Here is a 27,843-nt window from a genome sequence, read left to right as displayed (position 1 = left end):
TGCTTGGGGCGTTGCGGAGGCCTGAGGGGTTTGTGGCCGGGGGGCAGTGGCCGGGGGCCGGGGCCGAGGGCACCCCGGGGCCGGCCGCGGCCCCCTCTTTCCCCACACGCCGCCGACCCCCGGCGCTGTCACCCCGCCGCCGCCTCAGTCCCGGCGAGAGCGCGCCGCCGCCCTCCCGGCCGCGGTGGTGTCGGCGGTGGAGCGGCCGCAGGGGGCGGGTCGCAGCGGCAAGACAGGCGCCGCCTTCCCGCCTGCCCGCCCGCCTCTGCAGGGCCGGAGTCTGAGGACGAGAAGCGGCGACGCTGGTCCTCCTGGCGGGCGGGAGGAGGTGAGCGGCACCGGGGCCGGGGCGGGAGGTGGCTCCATCCCCTCCGGGCGCCTCCTCAGGCCCGCCGTGCCCGCCGTCGCCCCGCGGGGGTTTCCCCGCTGCCCATCGCTGTGGCGGCGGACTCCCGCCGCGGCTGCCCCCGTCTCCGGGCAGGCTCCGGCGGGCCTGGCGGTGTCGGGGGCCCCCCGGAGCGGGTCGGGCAGCGGGGCTGAGCGCGGCCCGGGCCCCCGGCAGCCGCGAGGGGCTCCCGGGCTGCCTCCGCCCCGCGGCGGCCGGGCCTGGCAGCGGCTGCCCCCGCTTTGCCCGGGGATGGGGCGGAGGCGGCCGGGGCGGCGACCGGCCAGGCGGTAGGGTCGCCGCTCTCGTCACGGGCGATGTTGTTGCAGCTGGAGATGCCGGCCAGGACCTGGGCCCCGCCGAGCTCCTCTGGGGGGGACAGCCGCATCGCGCAGCCGCCCGCTAGCCTGCCGAGGGGGCACCGGCCTGCACCCCGCGTCCAGCCAGCCCCTCGCCTCAGCCCTCGCCCCGTAAGTTCCCGCCCGAGCGGGTGGTCGCAGATTCAGTGACTGCCCGGCTCTCTGTTTGTTTTTCGTCTCCAGTAGTTATTTTTCCAAGAGCAGTTTTTCACATCTGTGTCACCTTCTCGCTGACGTAGCTCTGTAGTGTTTTCTTAGCTTATCTAAGGGCAAATGTCAAGTTTATGTCACTTCTACTATTTTTTATATCTGTGAAGCCAGGTATTTTGTAAAAGGAGGTTGGTTTTGTTGCAGTCTGTTCCTGAACAACCCGCCTTAGCTACTTCTTATCATCTGCTTCCCATCTGTTTACAAATTGATTGCTCAGTAACTTGATGTAAAATCTGTCCAGAGGCTGAAGATAGGCTAACAAGTCTTTGCTTTCCTCAGTCTTCCTCCTCCCTTCTTTTAGCGGTATGTGCTAGTCTGCTTCTCTTGTCTTCTCTGAGTTCTCAAGATGTCACTTCAATCAGCATTTTAAGCATCAAGGGTGGATTTCATAAGTGTCTGCTGACTTGAAAATCTTTATCTTACCTTTAACTTTATCCTTTACACTTAACTTACTTTTTTCCACTTTGACCTCACCTTCTGTCTCCCCATAAAAGGAATTTCATTAAATATCTCTTCACAGTTAACCTTTCTGCTGAGGGCTGGAATAAAGAAGACACTTAACACTTTGTCCTACTTTGCGTCACCCATAATTTTTTCCTTTTCCTCCTAAGTTATAAACTTTGCCTTCTGTCTTTTATTGTATTTATGGAACCTTTACTTGTCATCCTTTATGTCCTTCACCGTTGCTGTTCTGATATGTCTCTTTATACTGTCCTTAGCCATGCACACCCTCCCCCCCCCCTTTTTTTTTTTTACTTTTTGTGTGATTTTTCAGGTCATTAAAGCTCTCCTGATGCAGTTATAAGAGTCTTACACACCCTCTTTCCTCTGAATTGCTATTGTGCATTTAATATAGTCCCTTTCAGTAACTGCCAGCTCTCTGATCTCTTCTATCTCTTAGATTATTTGCCCAAGAGTCATGTCTGCCTATTCCCTGATGGTTTTTTATGAAGTCTGTTAGTTTTATTCTGTTCTTCACACTCTACTTTCATTAGAACAGGCAGTGAGAAACTTTGGCCAGTGGCCCAGCTTGCCAGAATAATTCATCATGTCCAAATCCTTGATGCCCACTCTCCTAAGGATGCTTTGGACAAAAACTGAAAGTAGGCTGCAGTATGGTTAAATGGTACTGGTAGCCCATTTCCTCATGGCAGTTCCCTTTCTATCGCAAAGTTTTGCAACACCTTCACGTCACGTGGCATGAACTGAAATGGGCCTCTGTAATCACATGGTGAAAGCATACAAGTTCTGTCATATCCAGTTGATGTATATCTCTCATCTGATCAAAATACAGCTATTTTTATTATGTTCCTGGATGTGTGCCCAGCATGGTACAGGAAATACTGGTATTTTGGTCATGTGTTAGATACGTTTCAGGTCATGTGGTAAGAAAGAAATGTTTTTTCAGTGCATGCATAAAAATCTATATGGGCTGCCTCTGCCAGAAAGATCACTGTTAGAATCTTTCTTAGAATACTGATCTTATGGTCACTTTCACATATTGTCCGTCGTTAGAGTCTCAGTCCAGTTTCAGTGAGTTCTTCCGTTCTAGTCAAAGCTGAAATGAAAAGTGTCCATTCTTGTACTGGCTTCCTCCAATTTCTGAAACACAGTGCTACTTTTAACTGTGGGAGGTTGTTCACCACACATCCTGTATTCCTAGCTGATGGCTGGGTAAGGTCCCCCACTTCTGATTAGTTACCATCATATCAGCTCTTGGATGGTGGCTCAGGAAGAGGTTCATTCAGCTCCTCCTTTCTGTGTGGTCTGTTGTTGATTGCTCCCAAGACAGCAACCTCATGGTTTCTCTTTGCTCCTTCTTAGCCTGCCTTTCCTCATTGCTTCCTTCATTTTCAGAACTCGTTGTTCTACAGTGCAGAACCACTTTGGTCATAACTGTGGTTTTATGTGAAGACTTCCCTCCTGGGGCTTGTTTTGTTGGGTTTTTATGTCTTTTTGTCTTTGTTACAGTTTTACTGCAGTTCTGTGACCTCTTCTCTCCAAAGCTATAGCAATATTTCTTTTAATTTTCCGTGAGCCTTAGCCCCTGTTCTTCTTCAAAGCTTCCCTTACTGCACTGAATTTGAGTCCTAAAACTCTCTTTCCTTTTATTATTGCATGAAATCTATCTCTTCCTGTTGTGGAATGCTGTCCCATGTATTTGTCTCCAGGATTTATCTTCTCTGCCTGGTCAGAAAATTCTGTAAAGCATATCTGTGACCCATGGCCGTGAATCCTTTACCCTTGCACCCGCAGTTAATCCTTATACATCCATGGCCAGACCTAGCAGTCTGACCTAGCAGTGTCATTAGTGATTTCATTAATAAGTCTTGACAAATTTCCCTTGTTGTCTTTGCCATTGGATCCATGTGGTCATGAATCCATTTCCCACACTGACAGGTGAGTGTGTCGGATGTCTGTCATGGTGCTAGCCATGACATTTGCAGCTTTGAGACTTTTGCATCCCTTCCTTCCTGGCCAATATAGGATACCACGGTAATAACCTGCCTAAGCTTTTAATGGCATTCAGCTTCCATGAACTCACTGTCCTTATGCCAGCCACAGGCCAGCTATCTCTACCTTCTGATATTTTCCGTAATTACCCAGTTTTTCTTACATGTTTCTTCTCATTATTCCATTGACCATTAGTTTCAGGAGCACAAGCTTATCTTGTGGTCCAGTATTCCAGGGCAGTGGAAGATAGGGAATAGGAGAAGATGGAAAAAATTATCATTTAATTCTGTAACTGTATTATTGAAGTATTTTATGTTTCTCCTTGTATTAGTGACTCATTGCAAGACAACATTGATTAGCACATACTTTATTAAGGAGAAAATATAACAAGAAACTTAGAACCACAGATTTTGCTCCCAGAGGTGTTTATAGATTCTGATGTCTCCTAAAATTGTATGATGCTGCATTTTTCCTTCTGTTGTTTTCTCTTTTTTCTCTTCCCTCCCCCCCCCAAAGAAATCATTGTAGGTCTGGTGTCTTGGAAGTATGGAATCAATCTCTATGATGGGAAGTCCTAAGAACCTCAATGAAACTTTTCTACCAAATGTTGCCAATGGCATCAAGGATGCCAGTAAGATCACAATAGGCATCATTGGAAGTGGAGACTTTGCTAAGTCATTGACGATTAGACTTATCAGATGCGGGTACCACGTGGTTGTAGGAAGCAGAAACCCTAAACTTGCTGCTGAGTTCTTTCCCCATGTGGTTGATGTCACTCACCATGAAGATGCAGTAACAAAAACAAACATAATTTTTGTAGCCATACACAGAGAACATTACGCCTCTTTGTGGGACCTCAAACATTTACTCACTGGTAAAATTCTGATTGATGTCAGCAATAATACAAGAGTAGACCAATATCCGGACTCCAATGCAGAGTATTTGGCATCGCTTTTCCCAGATTCCCTGATTGTCAAAGGATTCAATGTCGTTTCAGCTTGGTCACTGCAGTTAGGACCAAAGGATGCCAGCAGACAGGTAAATGTTATATTTGTATTAATTTAACTTTTTTGTAAGATGAAAATGACAGGAACTGAATGTAAGCAGCCAGAACTCATGGGATTCATCCTGCCTGACATAACGTACCTAAAATGTTGGGCCTTTAGTTTAAGTTAAAAAACTTCCGGAGTCTAGTTTGTCCCACTGTATGGGATCTCATTGCATCCAAATTGTCCCCTGGGGTGCCTGTTTATCTTTAAAGATTGTAGAGGACATGTGGATACTAGCTTAGACTAGACAGCTGACCTTTAGATGACTACAGACAGAGGAGAAGAGTTGGGTATTAATGTCTTCTGTAGGAAATACGTTAATTTTTATCGTTGTGCTCTATACAAGGATAGAGGCAGTCTTTCCCAGTATATTTTAGTTTTAGTATTGGTTTAGATGGGGTGAACTATTGAAAGAGATGCACAGAAATCTGAGGTCCTGATCCCAGGGCTCAGGAGTCAGCTGTTCTAAAAATGTTTGCATTCAACGTAACAGTGAATGAAAGAACGAAATAAATTATCTAGCTTTTAAAATGCCCTAAGATCATAAATATGAAGAAACAGAAGGAGGCACATATGTTTCTAAGTGATCATTCATTTTATCCAGGACTGCTTGGGAACATCATGTTCAAATTCCTTTCCAGTATGTTCCCCAAATCCATCCTGCGTATAGAAAAGGCAGCTTTATGTTTTTCATGCTTTGCTGAAGTGATACAAAGGATTTAAGCCTATGCAAGAACCCAGTCCTTCATGGCTTTATGAACTCTGAGAAATACATGAGAAATGACTTGTGTAACGTGAACACTGGAGACTAAATTGAGTTTTTTGACACTTCAGGTAGATTTTAAATGGAATGCAATTGATACAGAATTAGCAGAATTTTAAAAATAACCTTACCGTATTATTTTTACCCCCTTTCAGAATACCACTGCACTATAAGTAATTAACTCTGTCAAAACAGATCATGTTTACTCTAATGCAGATGATCAGCAAACAGTGTTTGGCAAACTATGGCCCATTGTAAATTTTAAAGGAACTTTAAAGTACTTTGTAGCAGTGCATTTCCTCCACTATGGAATAACTGGTCTTTCAAAGGAGTTCTTATTTATCTGCTAGTTTTTGTCTTTTCTGTTAAACATTCAATTTTTGCAGAAATCTGGATTGTGAAATTAAGGTAAAATTGTTATACATGGAGAGATTACACAGTTCTCTGCTTTTCATTCTGTTTATACTACAGTCATCATTCAAGATTCCTGTATTTTTGAGAGACTCGTGATTTTCTGAAATGCTTTTAGCCATTGTTTCAAGTTCAATCCAGTCCTGCAGACATTTCACTGTGGGAGGTTTCAGTATGCAGATTACCAGGGCATCCCACAGCCAACTCATTATTAACTCCCAAGAAAAAGCCAATTTTGTTTTGGTTATTCTGTTGCTAAATCAGTGTGCATATTGTCATTTCGGCTGCATTTGTGTGTGATTTCATTCTCATCTTGGTGTTATAAGCTGGAATAACACTGTACAGTTTTAGCAGTAGTGGTTTTGACCTGGAGGCCCTTAAGGGGTTTTTGTGGTGGTGGTTTTTTATTTTTAACCATTGAGTCTCTTTCTCTGACTGCAGACAATTCACTTGACTTTCCCAACAGGTCTATATATGCAGTAACAATGTTCAGGCTCGCCATCAAGTTATTGAGCTTGCCCGTCAGCTCAGTTTTATTCCTATTGATTTGGGGGCATTGTCATCTTCAAGGGAGATTGAAAACTTACCTCTGCGACTGTTCACACTGTGGAAAGGGCCTGTAGTGATTGCCATTAGCCTGGCAACGTTTTTCTTCATTTATTCCTTCATCAGAGATGTAATCCATCCATATGTGAGAAATCAGCAGAGTGACTTTTACAAGATCCCCATTGAGATCGTGAACAAGACTCTACCAATTGTTGCTATCACTTTACTTTCTCTAGTGTATTTATCAGGACTTATTGCAGCTGCTTACCAGCTTTACTATGGTACTAAGTATAGGCGATTTCCACCTTGGCTGGACAACTGGCTCCAGTGTCGAAAGCAGCTTGGACTGCTCAGTTTTTTCTTTGCAACAGTGCATGTGGCATATAGCCTCTGCTTACCTATGAGGAGATCGGAGCGATACTTGTTCCTCAATATGGCATATCAACAGGTAAGTCAATCTTAAGTTCAGTGAGTTAAAAATGCCTTGGCTGTATGTGTATGGCTCATGAATACAATATATATGTTTTCTTAATCTGTTCCACTGTTTTCAGCAGAGAATGTTATGGGTTATCTTATGCTTAGCTAGTGCTGAATAAGAAGGGAGACTAAAAGAAACATCTGTGCATTGTGCTCACCTCGTGGGTCAAGCTGCAGTCATGTTTGTGCGATAGGGGGAATCAAGGATGTGTCCTACTTGAATCCATGATTGATAGTAATGTACACAAGGAGAATGCAGGATAGACAGGACAGGAGCAACAGCAGGAAACTTCTGAGGTATGTTCCTATATACATAGAGAGACAACATATGGGTGAAGTATGTATATTGTGTGTTTAAAAGTGTGAAAAGTATAAGGGTAGATACTGTAATAATGCTTGCGGATGAATCTGTTTTTACAAATTGAAAATGCTGTTACTTTGTAACATTTTGGACCAGTGGTAAAAATATTTTATTCATTAAAAATTCTGCAAACATCATCTATTACAGACAATAGAGATTGACTCAGTTCCCAGGAGCAATTGATCTTGCATAACCCTGAAACAATCTCTGACAAATCTGTCATCCTTTAGAAGAGGGTCTGATGCTTCTGTCTGTCAGTGTGGTAGCTTATTGTCACCTTTAAAGTGGCAGAAAAGCAGCATTGCCAGAAAAGAGGCATTGTCATTCAGCACATAAAATCTGCAGGAAAGAGAGGTGTGATGGAACAGAAAGAAAAGCAAACTAAGGAATCAAATCAAATGGAACAAAGTAACAGGCATTGGGTCCACAAATTCTAAAAAGGTTAGCATGAAAAATTGAACTTAAGAGAAAGGCAGGAAGAGCAAAACTGTAAAAGGCAGGAAGAAACTGTAATTGTTCACACTTAGTAAAGGACCCACTGATACTTTTACTAAGAAATTATCTTGGTTTTAATAATATTGTAAAACTCTCACTTGCTAACATTCCTAGTGAACCTCTTTCAAAACATGCCATATCACAATAGTTTACCTGGAAGTGGGAAAATAATTGAATATCCAGGCTTCTTAATTGTTAAGGACCTGAGTTATTTTTTTTTCTGGTAAAGCTCTCCAAAGAGACCAATTTTGGATGTATCTGATGTCAGCAGTGAAAGAGGCAAAATAACTTGGACTCAGCATAGGGAGCTGAAGCAAAAAACAGGAAATGATGCTAAACTATTTCTAAATGTACAAACTAAAACCAAGTTGCAGGTTTACCCAGTTTATGTTATAGAATTTAAGTTTCCAGGGTCTGAAGAACATGGCTACTTTTATACAGTGTACAGGAATGCACAGATCTATCTGTTTTTATAACGTAATTGTTATGAATAGTATATAATGTTACATTTTATTTTAACAACTCATCTAAGTTTCCATGTTTAACATATTTTTAATCTAACCAGAGCCAATACCAGCAGTAAGGAAATAGTTGGTTTTCTCCAAGACATGAGGAAACCTCTGAAATATTTGACCCCGTTTTATAGTTGTCCTGTGACTGTAGACTTTTACTCAGCAAAATAACTTCTGTTGGTATTTTTAATATTCTGTAGAATAAAGTGCTTCCTTTCTGCTCTTTCATCAGGTTCACGCCAATGTTGAAAATTCTTGGAATGAGGAAGAAGTGTGGCGAATTGAAATGTATATCTCCTTTGGAATAATGAGCCTTGGATTGCTTTCTTTACTGGCAGTAACTTCCATCCCTTCAGTAAACAATGCCTTAAACTGGAGAGAGTTCAGTTTTATTCAGGTGTGTTACTTTTTAAATAAGCGGGTTTTGCTGTTTATAAGAATTCTTATGATGATTATGGTGGTGATGATGATGAACAAAAGCACTTTGCAATATGATGAGAACTTTTTTTTTCCCTCGCTCTGCTAAGTTAATAAAAAAACATAGCCTTACTCAGCAGATATATTACCATGAAGGCACGTTAAGCATTTCATGAGTGTTAGAACAGGAATTTACGTTTTACACTTCTTGGTCTTAAATAACCAACATAGCTAAGACCAAATGAGCACTAATCTATTCCTTTTCCATTGTTAGAATTTCTTGCTAAATTCAAATTAGATAAATTTGGACAAACTGATGTGTCTATAAGGTCATTTTTTATTGTGTCATATTTACTGCAGTTATTTCCCCTGTAAATAAAGTCAAATAGTTCCAAATCTAAATAATTACGAACTTTAATGAATAATCTGTCAGTATTTTGAGGAATTTGATTGGGAACAAGTTGTTTGCTCTGGAGGTATGTTACAGTTGATACTGCATTACATGCTGAAGAGAACTGGTAGTGGTAATTAATTATGATAATTTGTAATTTTTAGTCACAAAAAATATTGAACTAATAAAAATTTCCTTTCAGTTAATGATGATTAAAGGTACTTTGTCATTTATTACTTCTCAGGATGTAAGTAAGTTGTTCTTTATTTAGTTACTTGTCCTTCAAAAAAGTCCTCTTGCTTTATTCAATCAGAAAACAGACTTCCAGTGATCTCTCACTAAAGTAAAAGGAGTCTGCATTTCTGCACAAGCTTCACTGTACCCAGTATGCAAGTAGAACTGATAAAACATCATAATACTTACTGTCTTTTATATTTTTCTTCTACTGAAGTACAATATGTTGAAGTGAATTTGAACTTAATTTTCTCAATCTTCTCTAAGTCAGGGGGACAAAGTGGACCTATTAGCCCAACATCTCAGTGCTGGGGTTTTTTTGTCTGGGAAGAGCAGTATGTCTCTAGCTTTAGTCCTGAATCTCAGCTGATTTGCCACAATAATTGCTGAACTTGTTTTGCATCTGACAGGTGAAGAATCAGTCAGTCAGCACACTCAGACAGTTTCTTACCTCAGCACTTTCCACTGAGAACAACATAGTATTGCTTGCTTATCATAGTAAACAGTTTCATCAAAATAAGAGTCTGGCCTCTTCTAAAGAGTTTTACTGCTAAAACATACTCAGTCTTGAGTCCTACTAGGAAAATCTGAGTTTAGGATTAACAAATTTTTAACATATACAGTATAGACTGTTCCAGTAGTACAAGCCCTGAGCAGCATCACCCCTACCTACAGTGGCTCAAACAGACCTCCACCACAGTCTTCCTAATACTGTAAAGAAATGCTGGTTGTGAATGTTTTTGCTCAGAAATCATTGCTGTCTTTGATATCCCCAATTATTTTGGAGATGCCTCCACCTTACTGAGCCTGGTTTCACAACACAGGTGTCAGCAGCCCCAAAAATTCCAGGCTGCTTGATCAAGGGAAAAGGACTTTGAGAGGAGAAGCAGTGCAGGCTCTGCTCACTCCCTCACGGTATGGATGTGGTCAGCCCTACCAGGAGCTAAGAGACCAGCAGAAAACTTGGGAGTTGCTGCAGTACAGAGCTGACCACTGTACAAAAATATCTGATTACTTCACCATGATTGAGAGAGAAACACTCATAACATCCAGATGGAGGAGCCACAGAATGAGACAGTGATGAAGAGTTTGCTCAGTAGGAGATCCTAGATGATGGAAATTTAACATGAAATTTTGCAGGCATCTTAACATGACCCAAAGTTGGAGCTTACTGAGGAAAGAAACAGGGAAGAAGCTGTGGCTGATAAACTAATACATCGGTTTTCTTAAACACCACTTCCTTCTTTTTATCTTCTAAACATATTTGGATAAGGAACAATGGTAGACATGGGCAAGAAATATAAAAGAATTTGTATTTTATCAGAGCAGGCATAATAACTAACCTAAACCAACACACTGCAAACAGAAAAAGACATTTATTGAAACCAGTCCTTGAGTGTTCATGTAAAATACATGGAAATGGAGAATGTTGTCTGCAAGTAGTGCTGCACTGTGTCCTTCAGTCTTCTGAAGGAAGTTAAACTGTAAATACATAATGTAAGTATAAATGGCTGCTGCTTTTGTTTTCCAGTCTAAGAGTTCAAGTCCAAAGCACATCACGCAAAGTGGTAATGGACAGAGCAGGCTGGCTTTGAAAGCTGAGCTTTATGTTTGTTAGCAACAATCAGTGCAAATCTGCCATTTGTGTAGTAGGAAGCTGATCTTTTTGTAGACATTCCTTTTGTCTGCTAGCACAATCCTAAAGTTTTTTGGAGAAAGTATTGCTAAACTTTTCTTGCACACACACTTTGAGGAAGGTCTTCCATGCCTTGGTTCTCCCACAAGAATAGGATACTTTTCCCCCAGAGTAAAGAAGAATGAGGCCCAAGCATTTAGCAAGTTTACGGCTAAGATTCCAGTCAGAATTGCTACAGCCTGTTTATAAGTTTAGCAATATCCTGTTACTGGGGGAGTCTGAAGTATACATTGCATAAATGTAAGCCTTGGAAAATACCTTTTCTATATGTAAATTGCTTGGAATTACTCGACCATTGTGAAGGTAGAAATACCTGAAGCAGATTTGTCCCACAGCAGATCTGTGTCTCTATATATGTACATCTTCCTGGTAACATTTCAGGGATTTTTCTCCTGCATTTTTCCACTCCTTTACCATTTTTTTGTTTGCCCCAAACAATGCCAGTTTGTCCAGTTTATCAGTGGCCTTGGCTGGGAATCTCCCACATTGGCTAAAAAACTGACTTGACCAGGAAGGAAAAGAAACAAAACAGGGAAGACTTAGAAAAAAGCTAAAAGATTGGGGAGTCCATAGGAAATGTGCTTATCTATTAACTCAGCTTCCAGGAAACACAGTATTATGGAAGATAAGGAAGCAAAGCAACCAAAGTTGTTCCTCCCCTTTTCCCAGCAGCCATCCTAGAGCCTAGGCAGAGGGTTCCCAAGACTTACAACTGATATTGCTACCACTCACCAATGTGAATTTACCAGTGAAGAAAAAGTATCCCTTCTTGCTGTTTGCAAAAGTCCTCTTAAAGTGCTCTTAAAGAAGTGAGCATCCTGTGCCTCTCCTGGCCTCCCTGTGGTAACATCAGTGTAAGTGATCTTCCAGCTCTTGTAAACACATTCATCCCTTTCTTTTTGTGTCTTAAGAAGCCAGGAAAGGATGACAGAAACACAACATGTATATTCCATCTGAAGCGTAATTACATTTCAGGAAATCCATTGTCTCTAATCCCTGTATTCCCTCCTCCACATGGTCCAGTCTTAAACTTGTGCAGAAGAAAATAACCTTGCATACCTGAATGATAGCAGCTCTCTCACCTTTCCAGTATTAAACAGATTGCTTTCTAGCAATTAATAACTCCCACAGCACAATCATCATTTATTTCTCAAATAAATCCATAGGGATGGTCAACTTTGGAATATGGCTTTCTGACACTACCGCTGCCCAAGATTTGTAGTATGATCCAGTGCTACCAACTGATTTTATTTTTACTGTTCAGCTGCCCAGCAGTGCCTTTTCCTGCACTAGCTTATGTCTTTTTGTCCAAGCCTGTTTCAGTCAGTTCTGAGTTTCCTCATTTTACTACTGTACAGCCATTGCTGTAGTCTTTGAACATTTGCAGATACTGAAGAATCATGTCTTTATAACAAACACAGAAGTTTTGTACTGACACAGCCTCTTGCAGTGGGGTTTTATTTAAGTAGCAAAGGCAGCCAGTCTTGCTTGTACTTCTGGAAAAGTCATTGTCGGTACCTGTGAGCTAGGATAAATGCTCTTAATGGAACTTTCTAGTGCAGATATGCCCTGACTAAACAAGCCAAAGACTGCAGAATGCTAAGTTGTGTGGAGGACATCCTCTTTCTAGCTAAGCAGTGTTATTACTGTTAAAAGTACAGCACAGAAATACAGCAATTAAGGGCCTGGTAGAAAGAAATACCATCAGTAGCTGACAGAAGCTCCTATAGGACTGTCTATGTTAGATTTTTAGATGAGTGGTTGAAACGGTCCAGTACATACTAGCACATGCCCTACCAACACTTCAAAGAATCATATGGCAACTTTCAACAGGGCACAAAAAAGAACTTAATAGAGGTTCATCATAAGTTTTTCTTGTTCTTGTGCTGTTAGTAAAATGTAGTGATAAATGACATACTAGTTAGTTTCCATTTTGACCATTAGATAGAAAGACATATAGAGATGTCTCAAAACTGTAGTTTGCAGATGGAATTTAAATAAGCATTAAATTTATTTTTTTTTTAAATTTAGGAAGACTCTGTATAACATTTCCCTCCTGTTTCTTTTTCAAGAATTGTTATAGTACTCATCAGTAAGCCTGATGAAGAAATGAGGGATATGATTCACTTGTGCCCTTTTGCCTGCTGGCAGCGATACAACAGCAGTGAATTCAGGACAGTCATACTAGCAAAAAACTGCAATAACATATTCAAACATCAGGTTTGATAGTATTTTTGCTGTCCAAATTTCTTAGCAGAACTTCTGTTCAGATACTGCATATGCCATTTTCATATCCACAGGTGGTTGTCTGATTGTTCTGTTTCTTACAGAATATTTTGAGAGCAAATTGTTCTTTTTAAAAAGAGGGTGCAGTATATCTAAAATGTACCAACATGGCTCTGAAACCATTGGCAAAAAAATGCATAAATATTGGCAAGTTAAAACACATGGTACCAATCTCTAGAAATTAACAAAAGTATTTTCCTTTTTATACCATTATATCTCTACATCCTTGCAAATGGTATTAGCTCAGACATTCTCCTTTCCCTGGAAACTGGTTAATCTTGAAGTAGAAAGAATTAATTCTTTCACTATTATAGACTTATAGACCCTTAAGCTGCACTTTTCTTTGCATCTCTGTTTGCTGGAATTAAACCAAACCTTGGTAGCCAGTTACCTTTCTTAATATTCATTCTCTGTTTCATTGATTTTCTACAGAAGTTTCCCAACCAAGTTAGTCATTACATTAGTTTTGGCCAAAAAAGAGTTTTTCTTCATTTGATCACCACCAGAATTCAAAGCATAGTAGTCTTTTTTTACCATGGTTTGGGAAAGTCAACATTAATACATTTAACTCAAGTCTGCAGAGCAATACAACTATAGAGTTCTCAAAATGGCAAATTCGCAGAAACAGTGAATGGCCCCTATTAGCACTACCTTCTGTGGCATGCTCTAGATTACATGATGAGAGGTCTTCTGCAGGGTGCTGTGGGAACCTTCTACTTCACATTTCATCTGGCACTACCTGTTCATGACAAACTGCATCATTGCCTTGTGCCGTTATGTCCAAGTCCTGCAGTCCAGACATTCCATTAATCAGTAGGCAACAGTTGATGGAGGAAGGTAGGGGATGGTTTACACTAACTTCAGACAAGTGGACGTAGGCCACTGTGAGGAAGAAGCAAACTGCACCTCTCAGAGTGATAAAAATCTGGAGTGCTAGGCCCAGGTCTCTTCCAGCAGAACTGCATTGTTCCATAATCATGAATTGTGGAAGTGATCTAGCCTCATAGTTAAGAAACAGGGAACTTAATTTCCAATCACAACTGATGTTGTTCCAGTAACTTCACTGGGATTGTTCCCTATTCACATACATATCCTGAAGTTGACTTCCAGTACTTGGAATTTGGGCAAACATAATCTTCATTTCAGCTTTGACTAAGGCCTGTAGATGCTAGCAGAGACATGTTGTAAATCAGTGTTCAGTTCAGTCTGTAGTTTTCAGAACATGTGAACTTAAAACCACCTATTGCTAATTTTAAATAGTGTATAGGTAAGAGATTTTAACATGATGTCTAATAGAAATGTTAAAGTAATGGATTAGAGCTGTTGGATGAAGGACCAAGTACTATTATCTCTTCTTTTTTCCCTGTTTTCTCTTTTTTCAAAGTCTACACTTGGATACGTTGCTCTGCTCATAAGTACTTTCCATGTACTGATTTATGGATGGAAAAGAGCTTTTGAAGAAGAGTATTACAGATTTTATACACCACCAAATTTTGTTCTTGCCCTTGTTCTGCCTTCCATTGTAATTCTAGGTAAGATCATTTTACTTTTGCCATGTGTAAGTAGGAAACTGAGGAGAATTCGAAGAGGATGGGAGAAAAGCCATGTTATAGAAGAAGCAAGTGGGTCTGTTCCACATCTCTCCCCAGAAAGGATAACTGTGATGTGATGATAGACTAATATTTGTTTAGCACTGTTGTAGATGTTTAGTTTGGGGGTTTTTTTTGTCATAAACTTGTATTTTTAGGAGTTTAGTTAAGTATGAGTAAAGTCACTATGGACTTGCTTGGCATATAGTACAAGCTCTCAACCAAACTAAGAGAGATTCATTACTGAAGACTACTACTTCAGGTAACTACAAAAATATTTTTGTTTTGAATTACAGAGGGCAGATAATTATGAAATCAGAATTTTTTAATGCTCCTTTGCACAGTTATATCACAACAGTATTTTATTATAACCATGCTTTCCAGATATTTCTTTGACTTAGAGCATATGTGTCAGAGTGCTATTTATTAATAACACATTTTCTGGGCAGTGTTTCTTTTATTTTTAACTCTGGTTTTAACCACACTTCTGGGTTGATGAGTTCAGAATATATACTAATAGAGTTAATAATTTAGGAAATAATCAGGTTTTGAAACAACTTAAATTAATTTGTAATAATGTATTGCACATGTACAGTATATGTATTTTCGTGTGGTTTTACACTATTCCATGATTTTAATATGCAAAACTAGTTTCAATTATGGTGTAATTGTAGATCTTGTAAGCAAATGGTATTGTACTAGCAGGGTCATTTTTTTCAGTCTCACATAGGATTTTAGACATTTGGCATCTCTTTATTTCCATATATCATACAATGAAAATACAAAATAGTGTTATACGTGTATAGAAAGACTTGCAGGTATGTGTGCAAGCAACTAGTTTTTGATTCTAGAATGATTTTGAAATATCAGGAAATATTTTAAAACAAAAAAAAAAAGCTGAGAAATCTGCAACAATAAAAATCCATTTTCATGGTGAACCTTCCAATATGTTGATACAACAGCGAAGCATCACAATACTCATGTATTTCTGTAAGTTTCTACACTGGACTTTCAGTTATTATATGTGAATTTCCCAGAGTCTGTCTTAAATTCTTAGTATCTTTTTGTGCAAATCCAATCTTCTATTTTTATATAAAAGTCTTACTTTTACAACAAGTGTCTCTGGGATATGCCTGAATTTTTGAAAAACAAAATTATTATTCTTATACTTAAAAATGAATTCATCTCCAAAACTAGACGTTTGCATTTCCTGTGGGATTCAAAAGAACATCCACAATTATTTATTACTACTGCTTTGTCAGGTTCTACTCTTCTCTAGCAAAATAGCTGAACTAAACTCATACCTTCAGGCTACTCCTGTTTAATTAGCAAAACCTTTATTTCAGTGAATCAGAATGTGTATTTGATCCTGATTTTCTTTACTCGTATGAAATTACATTTTCTTATCTATATTTGCACTGTTCAGGATCTCTGACTTTCTTAGCTGAACCTTCATTTATAATTTACTACTTTGCAAGAATTTGTCATTCATATGATACACCAGAAATATACAGTACTTAAGCTTGAATTTATCCTTAAACATCATTAGTCCTGTAAATCTCATTATCTGTTTGTAGTGAAACCAACAGCTCCACAGAACAAGAAGAATCTAGAATCAAACTGCCCCCAGTTACACCAACCTAAATCTAAAGAGTTCATGGTAGTTGTTCTTAATTTTATTTCAAATTTAAAAAATTACAACAATTTAATTTTCATTGTAGTATCCATATTCCCCAAACTTATATTTGGGTTATATATTCTGGGTTTGTTGTAAATCAAGAGACAGTTGAACTATCTTTCATTTTAAGCATGTTCAAATCTAGAGATGAAAAATAAAATATTTGCATGATTTTTTTCCAAAATTAAAGCATTTTTATATGTCTTTAAACATGTTTTGTATCGAATGAGAGGTCACTGAATTCTTTTTGAAAATGGAGGTTTGTGAAAACATTTTTTTGAAAAAAGATTCAACTGTATTTCATGCATATGAACAGAAATTTGAGAAGTTTTTTCAGTTCCCAAATTTTCAATTTCAAATAGTTGGAAAATGCATGTTTATCCTCCTTTTTAAGCTGGGGGGGGAGCAATTGGACAGAGAAAATTCATTTTATTTCACTATTTTTTGAAAAGTAAATGATAATAACAGCTATAATTGGTCAGACTAAGGTCTTTGAGAGTTGTGTCCCAATAGCTGACAACTGGCAGATGCTTCCAAAAAGACGGCATGTGTCCAGTGATTCTTCTTCTGACATAACCTCTCAGCCTCTTGGAAATCAATAATTTAGGACTTATTTGAGAGAGGTGCTGCCTCTGGACTATTGTATTTAATAACTACTTCTTTCAAAAATTTATCTAACTGTCTTAGAAATTTGAAACTTCCCCAGTTTTTTACAGGAAAAGAAAGAAAAAGATGGAAGAGAAAAAAAAAGTTTAATAAATCTATCAAATTAATTTTAAAAGTTTGCATTCTTTCTTTTTTCCAGAAATAAATCACTTAGTTTCAAGGTACTACTTTTATTGTCCCTCCTCCAATATGCAGCTATGTCAGTGATACTTATGGTGGTACACAAGCACAATACTATTTTATCAAACATTCTAGACATTAAGTGAAAAACCTGTCATTGTTGGAGATAGACAGGAGCCTAAACTAGTACGAATGAGATTTGCACGTAAAAAAGAAGAACAAGTGACAATTAAAAGTTCTAACTTACTTTGCCTGTCTGTAAACTCATTCCAATACAGAAAGCTGTATATCTCTTGAAAGGCTTGCAGAATTACACGTAACTGAATTTCCTGGCCTGTTTCCTATTCCATTATTGCAAAGGGAAACCACACAAAGCTTAGGCATTTGTGCTTCAATCCTTTAAATAAAATTAATTTTAAAAATCTTAGAATACACAAAGTCTTGGAGAATTTTAATGGGATAAATGCCACACTACATTCTACCCCAGTCCTGTGCACGAAACCTGATTGAAATCACTAGAATGGGATGGTATAACTGAGAGCAGAATTTCATACCTCTGAACAAATTTAGGGCAGAAACCATTACTGTTGACAATCTGTTTACACTTCAAAATTAAATACGCTGCTATTATTTTATAGTAATTCTACACTTCTGTAGAGTAGGTAATTAACATACATGTTCCCTACAACTATCATCTAATTCATTTGGTGCAATAGCAATGATGTTGCAGAACTAAGATACTGTACTAATTGAATATTACTGTCAAAGTCCATGTATTTTGTACTGTAATGCAACCACTCACAGTATATATAGAAATATATTGGCCCTCTTTCCTATGTAAAAAGTCATTTCATCATTAAATTTCTTCAAGAACATTAAACTCTTAAATTTTGAACTGCCAAAGGTGTCTGGAGAGAATAATGATGTGTTGTTCCCTTTTCCAAACTGTGTGTATAGAAAATTAAAAATATGTTTTGATTTTATAAGTTAATTGAAATGTTGAAATAGTAAAGTATTAATAAATAGATGATATTTTTAGATCAAATATATGAAGACACTTTGTTAAATATTTGTGGTACAAAAAGACATATGGTTTCCCATTAGGCCATGTATTTAATCCTAACTGGAATGGCAAGTTGACTTGTGATTTAGTAGTTTGTAGTGTTCATTAAAGACCAATTCACTCTAACAAGACACTGTAAGTCTGAAAGTAAAATGTCACTCATGCATTTACTACACATTATATATCAGATCATGCATATGTTTAGTCACATAAGAAATCTTTATTCGTGTAATCAAACACATTGATTTCTATAGAAGAACTCACATTAGGACTTCTCATTGGAAACAGACCTGAGGCTAAAAGTTTAGTTTTGATTGCCTAATTATAAACAACTAAATTCATTTAGACGTCTTAGTTACTTAGGAGAATAAATACATAATATGAAGGCTAGCCTGCTATAAAAATATTTTTGTGTGGCTTTATATAAATTGCTTACTGCCTAATGAAAAATGAATAATGAAGTAAACTTCATTTCTCTTTGTTACTGTTCAGTAAAAAAAAATAGTGCTTAATATGTAACACAGAACTGTACACATCATATTAGAAAATTGAGACCTCTGTATTTAGCAACAGGTTATTTCTTAACATTGTCTAAAATACAGTTCTATTACAGGTTCCATATGTGTCTTTAATTTTATCTTACAATTCTATTAACTGTGGCAACTATGTACAAGTTAATTAAGTAGCCATGTTCTTGAATTATTTAGAGATTAATTATTTTGTAATTGTTTTGCAAGTTCTTTGCATATCTAGCTAGTGGTAATGGTTACTGTGAATTGGTGCCATGTTTAAATTTTTGTTCCAACATTGTGCATTATATGATGTGCCAACATGAGAAAATATGTTTGTACTTTTATTTGGCATTAATTGCCTATAAAATAGTGTGTCTCTGTGTGTGTGTCTATATGTTATTAGCTATACTTGCTGCCCAACTAGCACTAAGGGAAATTATTAATTAATGTAAGGCAATGAGTTTCCAAGAGGCTATAAATTTCACAGGTATGAATATAGTTAGTTTTCTCTGAATGTGAAGATTTCCTCTGAAAGTTAGATATATCAGGTGCATAAAAATTAGATTGAGTTTTTCAGTATAATATTTTCATATATGCAGTGGTAATAGATGCATATGCATAGTTCCTTTCAGACAGTGCATCTCCTAATACACGAGTTTTTGATTTGTTGGCTGTTCGTCCTGCAGTATTTTCTATCAATGTAATGAGTAATGTTGCAGTACTGATATTGTATCATTATATGATACTGATTGAATTAATTCGATTACAGCCTTTAAAATCAGTGACACATTGAACTGACTTGAACAATGATCTCTGTTATTCTATATTGTTTCTCATGCCTCGCTGGCAGTGTCTTGCAGTAAGCATAGTACGTCTCCCATGTGCAATATTCTCTTTGTAGTTGTGTTTGTCAGTTTGTGCTGTCTCTCTGAACAGGGCTATTATAAATTATTAGTAACACTTTTATCTATTTTTCCATAGACTGTGTTTTACACAAAAATCAATAAAAAGTCAATGTCACGTATTTGGCTTTTTCTTCTGTGCTTATGTATAATAAATTTTAGCTTGCTTTTCTTTATAATACATGTGTGCTCTGTTCAACATTTTCTCTGAGAGGTAGAACTTGTATGTGAGTTGATAAAAAAATTCTAAAGGGCAATTTGTTTCTTTTGCAATGGCTGGATAACACGTATTTCACACAGACACACTGGAAAGCTATATCCCATATCCTACTGTAAAGTACTCTCCATGTTTTCAGGACACAGGGAGCACCACAGTACTGTCAGCATATATTCAGTCCACTTTTCATTGAACAAACAAAAAGTTTGCCAAAAGTTAGACTGCTAGGTATGAGTAAGTTTGCCAGGTGGAGACACTCTTCCTGTTTGGTTGTGTGTGTAAGAAAGCATTACTGTTTAAATGAGAAAAACACATGAACCACTTTGCGATCCTTCATTGGGAAATACATAACTTTTTTTCCATAGAGGCTTATGCCAACATAAGAGGAAAGAGGAAAAGAATACATGAGATGTGAAGTCCTGCTTGACTAGAGGTCAGCACTATATGAGTCAGTGAAGCTGGCAGGAATCGCATTGCTTTCACATTAAGTTACATAGCCTTCCTGGATTACCAAATGGAATTTAGGTATTTTTAAAATTCAAAATATTTAATATCTATTTGTGCCATGCCTGATGTAACTGTAATGTTTTGGTCCTTGAAGTCTGTCTTTTCTTAGCTTTTTTAAAAATCTCACCCTGTTTCTCTATATCACAGTGCTTGTTTTACTGAGTGTTGATACTATGCTGGCAGCTGGGGCCCCAAACTTCCACCTTTGTCCAGCTGTTCCTTGTATTGTACAAAAGTGTAAGTTCTGTCTACTGTGACTTATTGCATTTCCTTACAATAATAAAAGATCAGCATTAAAGTCCCCCGCAAATCCATACCACGCAATGACTCGAACACTGTATTTTAATAGTATAGGCAGGTAAATCCAGATGTTAGAAGCTCTGTTGTCTTTACAGGTTTAAGGTTGAGTCTACTGCCAGCCACTTCACTGTTCTTTTCTTTTTTCTGTGGATATCAAACACAGGAGGACTGGCAGGACAGTTCCGCACTTTCCTGTTCCTATGCCCCTCCTTCTTTTTACCCTTCCTACTGATCAAAAGAAGAAATGAGAATGAAAAGGAAGACAAGGAGTTAACAGACTGATTCTCAGAAAGACTCTGATTTCTATACTATAAACTGCTCAGTGTCCTATTTGATAAATAGTGCAGATGGCTTTGGAAAAAGTCTACAGGTTCAATACAGCCAAGAAAACAACATCACTTGGCTAGGGCTGAAGACCCCCACTGCAGCACATGAAAGGTGCATCTGTACTAGATAATAGTCCTTCAGGAGCTTGCAACCTCATTTGTAAGACAGCAGATAGAGAGGTAGAGGAAATAATTCACTTAGCAAAGTCAACAGGAGATTAATGGCAGACCTAGATATGGAACCTTGATCTTCTAATGCACAGCTGTGTCCTACACATTTGACTACACAGTCCTGTAGTTTTATGAAATTTAACTTTACCTCAAGAATAGAGTTTGCTGAAATGTCTCTTCACACCAAAAGAGTTTGTCCTCAGTCAAAACAGAAATCCTCTCTACATCAAGTCTACTTTTTAAACATATTTCTTAGCATTTGTAAGACTTCACATTTAATACTTGTGAATTAATACTCTCAGAAGTAAGGTACTGTAGCCTTAATGTCTTGAAAGTTATTTATTACCAGCGGAAGAGGTAGATGTGATAAAAATACAATGTAAGCCTGTCCAGGGGTAGAAAACTGTTAAGTAAATATTTTCACTGTTGATTGCAGGTTTTTGAGGATGGACATTTGCCATTTGCCAACGGCAGCAGAATTGCTGTAGTCAGACTTGCACAGTGTAGCTTTCATCCCAATTTTTAAAAGCTTCTTTTATGAAGAAGGTGCACAGTGAGCAAATGGAGCTTTGCAATATGATCTTTGGAACAGTCAGCCAACAAATGGCATGTGACCTAAGCTTATAATTTACAGACCAAGTTGCCCAATTTAGGTACGTTCTTTATACATTTGTCATTCAAAACACAAGCAACAGAACTTAAAACCACTTAAGCCACAGTAAAAGTAAATTTTAGCACTTTTTTTTTCATAAGCTTAAAAACTTTGAATACATACAACTTCAGTGAGTATCTTGGCACCAAGTAAAAAATTATATAATCCAGTTTGTTCAGCGCTAACTGCTTCCAGACCTATAAGCATTGTCATTACAATTCATCTCAAATGCTTAATAAAAAATCTTGTTCCATCCAGTGCAGGCCCAGATACAAGACCGCTGCTGAGAATACGTTCACAGAAACAAATGTTTAAGTAGAACATGGAAGGGCTAGTAAAACGGTTAGAGGAATGGAGGGGGGTGTGTACGTGGATGGATGAAAAGTGTCAAACACCAGCTCCAAGACTGGCAGCTGCACTGTCACATTAGGTGAATGCACTATAATGTTCTACAGGTCCTGCCATTGTATGACCTGTATTCCTATGAATGCAACTTGGGAGGTTAAGGATGTCAAAGTGGTCATTGTATTTTCCAAGTTAGAGTCCTGTTCTATGCTAGGCTGTATTTTTGCTATCATTTTGGAGTTGTATACAGGATGAACTTCTACAAAATGCAGAGTGTGGCTGGGTACATGTCATATTGTGTATTTCCCCTTTGATGGAAGACAAACTGTATAGCATGTGTGAGTACTAAACATGATATGCATCTTACTTATTTCTGAAGAAGGCAGATATTAAATGGGAGGGGTATAGCATACAAGCTGGGAAGAGTGAAAATAAGAACCGTATTGGTTATAGATGGAACAATGAAGGTTTCTTTCTTGTTTCTGTTATCAATCGCTTCTTTTCCTATAAAAGCTGTCTGGAGATTCAGACAGCTATCCTAGCATTTAATAAATTTATTCATGTATTAAAATGGTTTTTTGGAACCACAGGAGTTAAAAATTACTTGTTAATGAGAACTGAGGTTGATACCAACTCCACCTGCAGCCAAACTTGGGATATGTGTGTCTCCAAAGTTGCATATCTGCCACTTGTCCAAAGTATACCCAAATCCAGCGAAGGGCAGCTGGAGCGAGCAGCCCAGCAGAGTGCCTGTGACCACACCATGAGGTGTCACCTTTTGCTGCGGCCACTTCCCAGCTCTCTTCCTCCAGGCATGTCCACCCATCACAGTAAACGCAGCGGAGGGCCTGGTGTTCCCGGACAGTTTGGCGTTGGTGGGCTCAGCCACGCTCCCATCCTGGAGACACCGTTTCAGAATACAGCCGCGCAGACGTTAGGTACGCATGCGTCCCCTTAGGAGCATCCCATGTTCGCAGCTGGGAGATGCCGTAGCAAACCTAGGGGTGAAAACTGTGAGCAAGTAGAAAATATCCAAATCCCCTTACGCTTCTGTCCCCACCTTCCAGGCATGAGTCATCTGTTTTGTTTCGGTCTATGCAGAGAAGGCACTTTTCCCCTTCCTCCCCGCAGCCAGGCTACCCCAGGCAGGGCTGTCCCACCTACACACGTGTTTGTCATGGTGGTCTCTCAGGGTGGAACTTTTCATCATCAGAAGTTACGGACTGACCGGCCTCTTCCCCTCCAGCTCCCCGGCAAGTGGGAAAAGCCCACTCTCTGCCCTGCGCAGGGGCGGGGAAATGCCTTCTGTCACAGGGCACGAAGTGGCATTCCTGGCAGGGCGGAGGAGGGTGTCAAACATGGGTGCCGCGGAGGCAGAAGCGTAGGGGCGTAGCACCGGAATGAGGCAGAGGGGCAGGACTGGGGCCCGCAGGCCCCGGGGGGGACAGGGGGCGCACGGCGGCACGCCGGCGGTCCCCACCGGCCGGCGGGACCCGCGCTGCCCCCGCCGGGGGTGCCGGCGGGCGGGGGGACACAGGCGAGGCCGCCGCGGGCCTGGGCCCCGGCCGCGGGAGGTGGCGCCGCCCCGCTCCCATGGCAACGGCGCGGGGCCGCGCTGCCGCGGCGGGCGGCGGTGGCGGCGGCGGCGGATCGATCGGCACCATGTCCTCCTTGGCCGTGTCCGAGCTCCCCGCCTCACGGGCGCCCTCTCGCTCCCCGGCCCGCTCCCCGGCGCTGTCGCCCGCCCCCGGCCCCTCTCGCTGCGGCGGGGAGCGGCGCAGGAACGCCTCGGACGCCGGCGCGGACCTCGGCGCCGTCCAGGTGAGCTCCCCCGCGGCCAGGAGTCACCCGCCAGCCCCGCCGCCTGCAGCCGCCGCGGGCCGGGAGGCGCTGCCCTGCCCTGGCCTGGCCTGGCCTGGCCTGGCCTGGCCGGCGCTCGCTGCCCTGGCCTGGTCTGCCCTGGCCTGGTCTGCCCTGGCCTGGCCTGCCCTGGCCTGCCCTGGCCTGGCTTGGCCGCTAGGTCGGGCTGTGAACAAGCCGCGGTTTGTGCTCCACACACAGCCTGGTTTTACCCGTCCGTGGGTAGATGCATGTTGGTTTAATGCGGCATTTTGACAGTTTAAGGTTTAAGCACTTTTAAAGCGCAGTCTAAAAAAAAAACCAACTTAAAAGTGTGGCTTTTCCAGGATACACAGTTAAGATCAGTGGATCTGAGTCACGTCATCAAACTACTTGAAGATTCAGACTCAGTAAGTAAGCCTGATACCTCGTTATTTTAGTTACACAGGTAGTAATGGGGCTTAGAAAAGTGTATTATACAACTACTTTAGTACCTGCCTTAAATAAACCAGATGGTGCTGGTGGCTGGGGCTACAGAGCACAAAGCTGAAGTATTTGTTGTGCTATTTGAACACTTTTGAAGATGGTCATTGTAATAGAGAATGGTATCAGTGATGGTTTTATATTAAAAAAAAAAAAGTATATATAACCCAGTACATCCTCACACAGGCACTTTGCCAAAAAAAAAAAAAAAGACAAAAGCACGTGTATTTAAAAACTACACGTGCCAAATTTCTAGCTTGTCTGGGACTTCTTGAGTGCTGAAACCTACAGCTGAGAAACGGAAATACATACAGAATTATTGAAAGTGTGTCAGGAATTTATGTAATTGCCTAAGTTAACTGCTAACATTTCTCCAGGGAGGTGATTTTAAAGGAAGGAGAAATACACAGAGTTCAATGTTGAGGAACAAATATGACTACCTAGGCACACAGGAGAGCATAATCTCATGGACTTCCACAAACTGTTTTTCATCTCCACAAGATTTGGCAGACCAAATTCACTAAACCATCAGTTATTTTTGTTCTAAAAAAACTAATAATTTATATTCTTAAAACAAGAACTTGATTAAACATACCACATTTTAAGTTAATGCCCCACAGAGAAGTAGTTCATACCCTTTTTTTTTCCCCTTTTGATACAGAGCTGATAGAATAAACTTACTGACTGAAGAAAAATGTGCTGGATTATAGTGTTTACTGCTTCTCTAGAGAGTGTAAGATATATGATAAAATGCCCTTAGGATTCTGGGCTTGTAGATTCCTGAAACAGCTTTCTGGCCTGCCTCAAGTTGCAGTGCTCTTGCCCAGCGTGGAGGTGCTCAGAAGAGCTGGAATGAATGCTGCATATCACTGACACACCCTGACATATCCTCACTTCAGTTGTTTTTAACTTTGAATTTGCAGACTGTTTCCTAGTGGTGGCAGAGGTCCACTCTAAGCCACTTAGATCTATGTTTTTATACATTTATGTCATGTGTGACATAGCTTTGGTTTTCTTAGTTGTCTTTCACAGAATCCCAAAGAATTTAAAAGAAAGAGCCCACACATTTGAACAAATGATAGAGTTTTAAAAAGCCTCTTCAGTTACAAGAGCGCAGACTCCATACTTAGAAATGAGGCTTGATCAAGGAGCTAATCCTGCTGCAAAGCATTTTCAGAATTTCATTGTGTCTTGTGATTTTTTTAATCTGGTTTCTACTTTAAACTTAAAAGGGGATAAATATAATCACTTAATGTTCTAAGGCAAACTGCAATTAAAACCTTGTCATTCTTTTGCTTAAGAAAGATTTGGAAAAAGAGCAGCTGAAAACTCTCAAGAAGGTAGTCAAGCATTTTGAAAACGGGCTTGTATCCTTTTTGCCACTGTAGAATTCTGAAGTCATGGTGTTTTACGTATGATAATACTCTGACTTTTCAGCAAAGCATTTTATGATGTGCTGTACTTCCATATGGAGAGCAGCAATGGTCCACATATGTTCTCATCATTGGCCTTCTTGTGCACACATAGCCAAGGTCAGTAAGTTAGCAAGATTCTTGGATGCTAGATTCATTTGCTACAAAATTCAGTAGAGGAATCTCACCTGTACAGTGGTTGAAAGTGTTAAAAATGTAATTAGTGTACTTTCAACTCAGAATAGACAAGCATAATAATTGTCACTACTTAAGAAGCAGAAGATACAATAGCAATGACTTCCAGTGAGGAGACATTTTAAAGAAAAATAAAGTCAGACTAATTAATCTGAAACTTTTTTTGTATTTACAGTACAAATTGAAAGGCTTCAAATAATCAGAAGTAGTAGGGAGGGTGTGGGCATATGGAAAAATGTGATTAATTTCATACAGTTCAGCTAATTGCCACAGTGATTTAAGCTATCACATTACTTCACAATTGAGTTGTGGCTAAGTACTTACAGGCAGTTTCCATGAGTCAGTGGATTGGTAGTAACTTCTCAGTCTCAGTATCTGTTCAGTTTTGATCTTGTGCCTCTATCCTAAATTAGATAATATATGTCTGGGTCCAGATTTCCAAACTTCAGTTAGTCACTTTGGAGTAGGGTAGGAAAAAAATTTAAATACCTCAAGGCTGTCTCAGAATTTAGATAGGTAAATCTGACACTGATGTTAAAACTTTTCATCCTATATTTTTAGATAGTCAGTGCTGAACTTCCAGTGAGTTAAACTGATAAGAAAGCTAAATCAGATTTGCAAAAGTTGTACTTCTGTAAAAGTAAAGCCTAAGTATAGACTCACATGCTTTATTTTAGACATCTAACTTTGAAAGCATTGGCCTTGTTTTTTCTTGGTTGTGTCTTCGAAGTATGATGAATACGGTTTTCAACTTTTTCTTCTGATTCATAGCAGTAAAAACAATCTGATTTCCTTAACTTTAAAGTAAAAGCCCCTTAAGGATTTAGCACAAATAATTGAAATTCTTAACCTGTGTGCAGAAAAAATGAACGAGCAAGAAGCTTTCACTGAGCCTTTATGTGAACTTATTAAATTATGTGGGTAAGTACATCAGCCCTTCTTTTAGAGATTTAAACACTGCTTATTAACGTGTTCATACATTTTCTAAGGCATCTGACATATCCATACAGCATCTATCTACAAGGCATCTATATCTGCAAGGCATCTATTGTATCACCCTTCCTTTTCATGAACTGTGTTTTCCTTGAGTCCAATTTCTGTTGGCATGAAGGAGGGACCCATTTTAGCATTTCAGTATCTGTGGAGCTACCTATTACATCATCCAAAACTGTGTTGTCATTGGCCCCAGCTTGCTTGGAAGCAACATTCCCCACCGTGTCTTATTGTCTGAGTAAGCTAGGACTGCTGGCCTCAAAAGATTCAGCAGCTAAGTACTGCTGAGGTACGTTTCACTGTTTCAAACAAGCTCTCTGAGTTTAAAAACCTCAGGTGTGACACGAAGACACTTTAATACTTGAAGGTAAGCTTTATGAAATGACAAGCCATGTTGCAGAAGAGAAAGAACCACAACAGTTGGAGGATTTGGGATTTATAATTACTTTAAAAACATACTGCATGAACTTTGGGGCATCTTCATTGTCATACTGTACTTTAAATTGTTTGTACAATAGAATTTAGGTGTTATCCACACTTGTCAGTAGTCTTCTCCTCAATAATTTAATAAAGTTACTTATGGAATGCTTGTAACTACAGTTACTTCTGTATTTAATTAAAATTGGAGAAAATAAGGAAGAGAAAAATTACGCCAGACAGAAAATGAGTCGCATAGTTAGTATACCAGATATTCAAATAGGTTTTTACATAGCTTCCTCTCAGCTGTTAGGTCTAATAAACATAGAACTTCTCAGCTGAATCTTTCAGTTGTACTGCTTTCCTTTGCTGCCACACAGTGGAGAATGAGAAAGCACCTCACAAAGTTT

General features: G+C 39.5%; 2 protein-coding genes across 5 annotated transcripts in view; both read left to right on the top strand.

Annotated features, from left to right (window-relative positions):
• The first annotated feature begins 204 nt into the window (after nucleotides 1–204).
• On the top strand, nucleotides 205–22,678 carry STEAP2 (STEAP2 metalloreductase). 4 transcript variants are annotated; one of them, XM_069775510.1, is made up of 7 exons: nucleotides 205–328; nucleotides 715–855; nucleotides 3,937–4,446; nucleotides 6,098–6,625; nucleotides 8,255–8,419; nucleotides 14,431–14,578; nucleotides 20,448–22,678. In XM_069775510.1, exons 2-7 carry the CDS (start codon nucleotides 721–723, stop codon nucleotides 20,555–20,557), a joined length of 1,596 nt encoding a protein of 531 aa, XP_069631611.1. In that variant the 5' UTR covers nucleotides 205–328; nucleotides 715–720; the 3' UTR covers nucleotides 20,558–22,678. The 4 variants fall into 4 exon arrangements, with proteins under 4 accessions (XP_069631611.1, XP_069631617.1, XP_069631606.1 ...); XM_069775516.1 differs by lacking the exon at nucleotides 20,448–22,678 and adding an exon at nucleotides 20,159–20,441; XM_069775505.1 differs by lacking the exon at nucleotides 20,448–22,678 and having other exon boundaries at nucleotides 14,431–18,291.
• An 816-nt stretch (nucleotides 22,679–23,494) lies between these two features.
• The window catches only part of CFAP69 (cilia and flagella associated protein 69), a 31,461-nt gene continuing 27,112 nt past the window's right edge, over nucleotides 23,495–27,843 (top strand). The window contains 6 exon segments of the mRNA XM_069775493.1: nucleotides 23,495–23,594; nucleotides 23,597–23,742; nucleotides 23,745–23,915; nucleotides 24,281–24,343; nucleotides 25,718–25,783; nucleotides 26,835–26,944. Coding sequence (XP_069631594.1) covers nucleotides 23,495–23,594; nucleotides 23,597–23,742; nucleotides 23,745–23,915; nucleotides 24,281–24,343; nucleotides 25,718–25,783; nucleotides 26,835–26,944 — 656 coding nt within the window.

The sequence above is a fragment of the Haliaeetus albicilla genome, chromosome 2, assembly GCF_947461875.1.
Source record: "Haliaeetus albicilla chromosome 2, bHalAlb1.1, whole genome shotgun sequence".
In the NCBI taxonomy this organism is placed as follows: Eukaryota; Metazoa; Chordata; class Aves; order Accipitriformes; family Accipitridae; genus Haliaeetus; species Haliaeetus albicilla.
The sequence above is the reverse complement of the archived record's forward strand: the minus strand, read 5'-3'. Positions and strand labels throughout refer to the sequence as shown.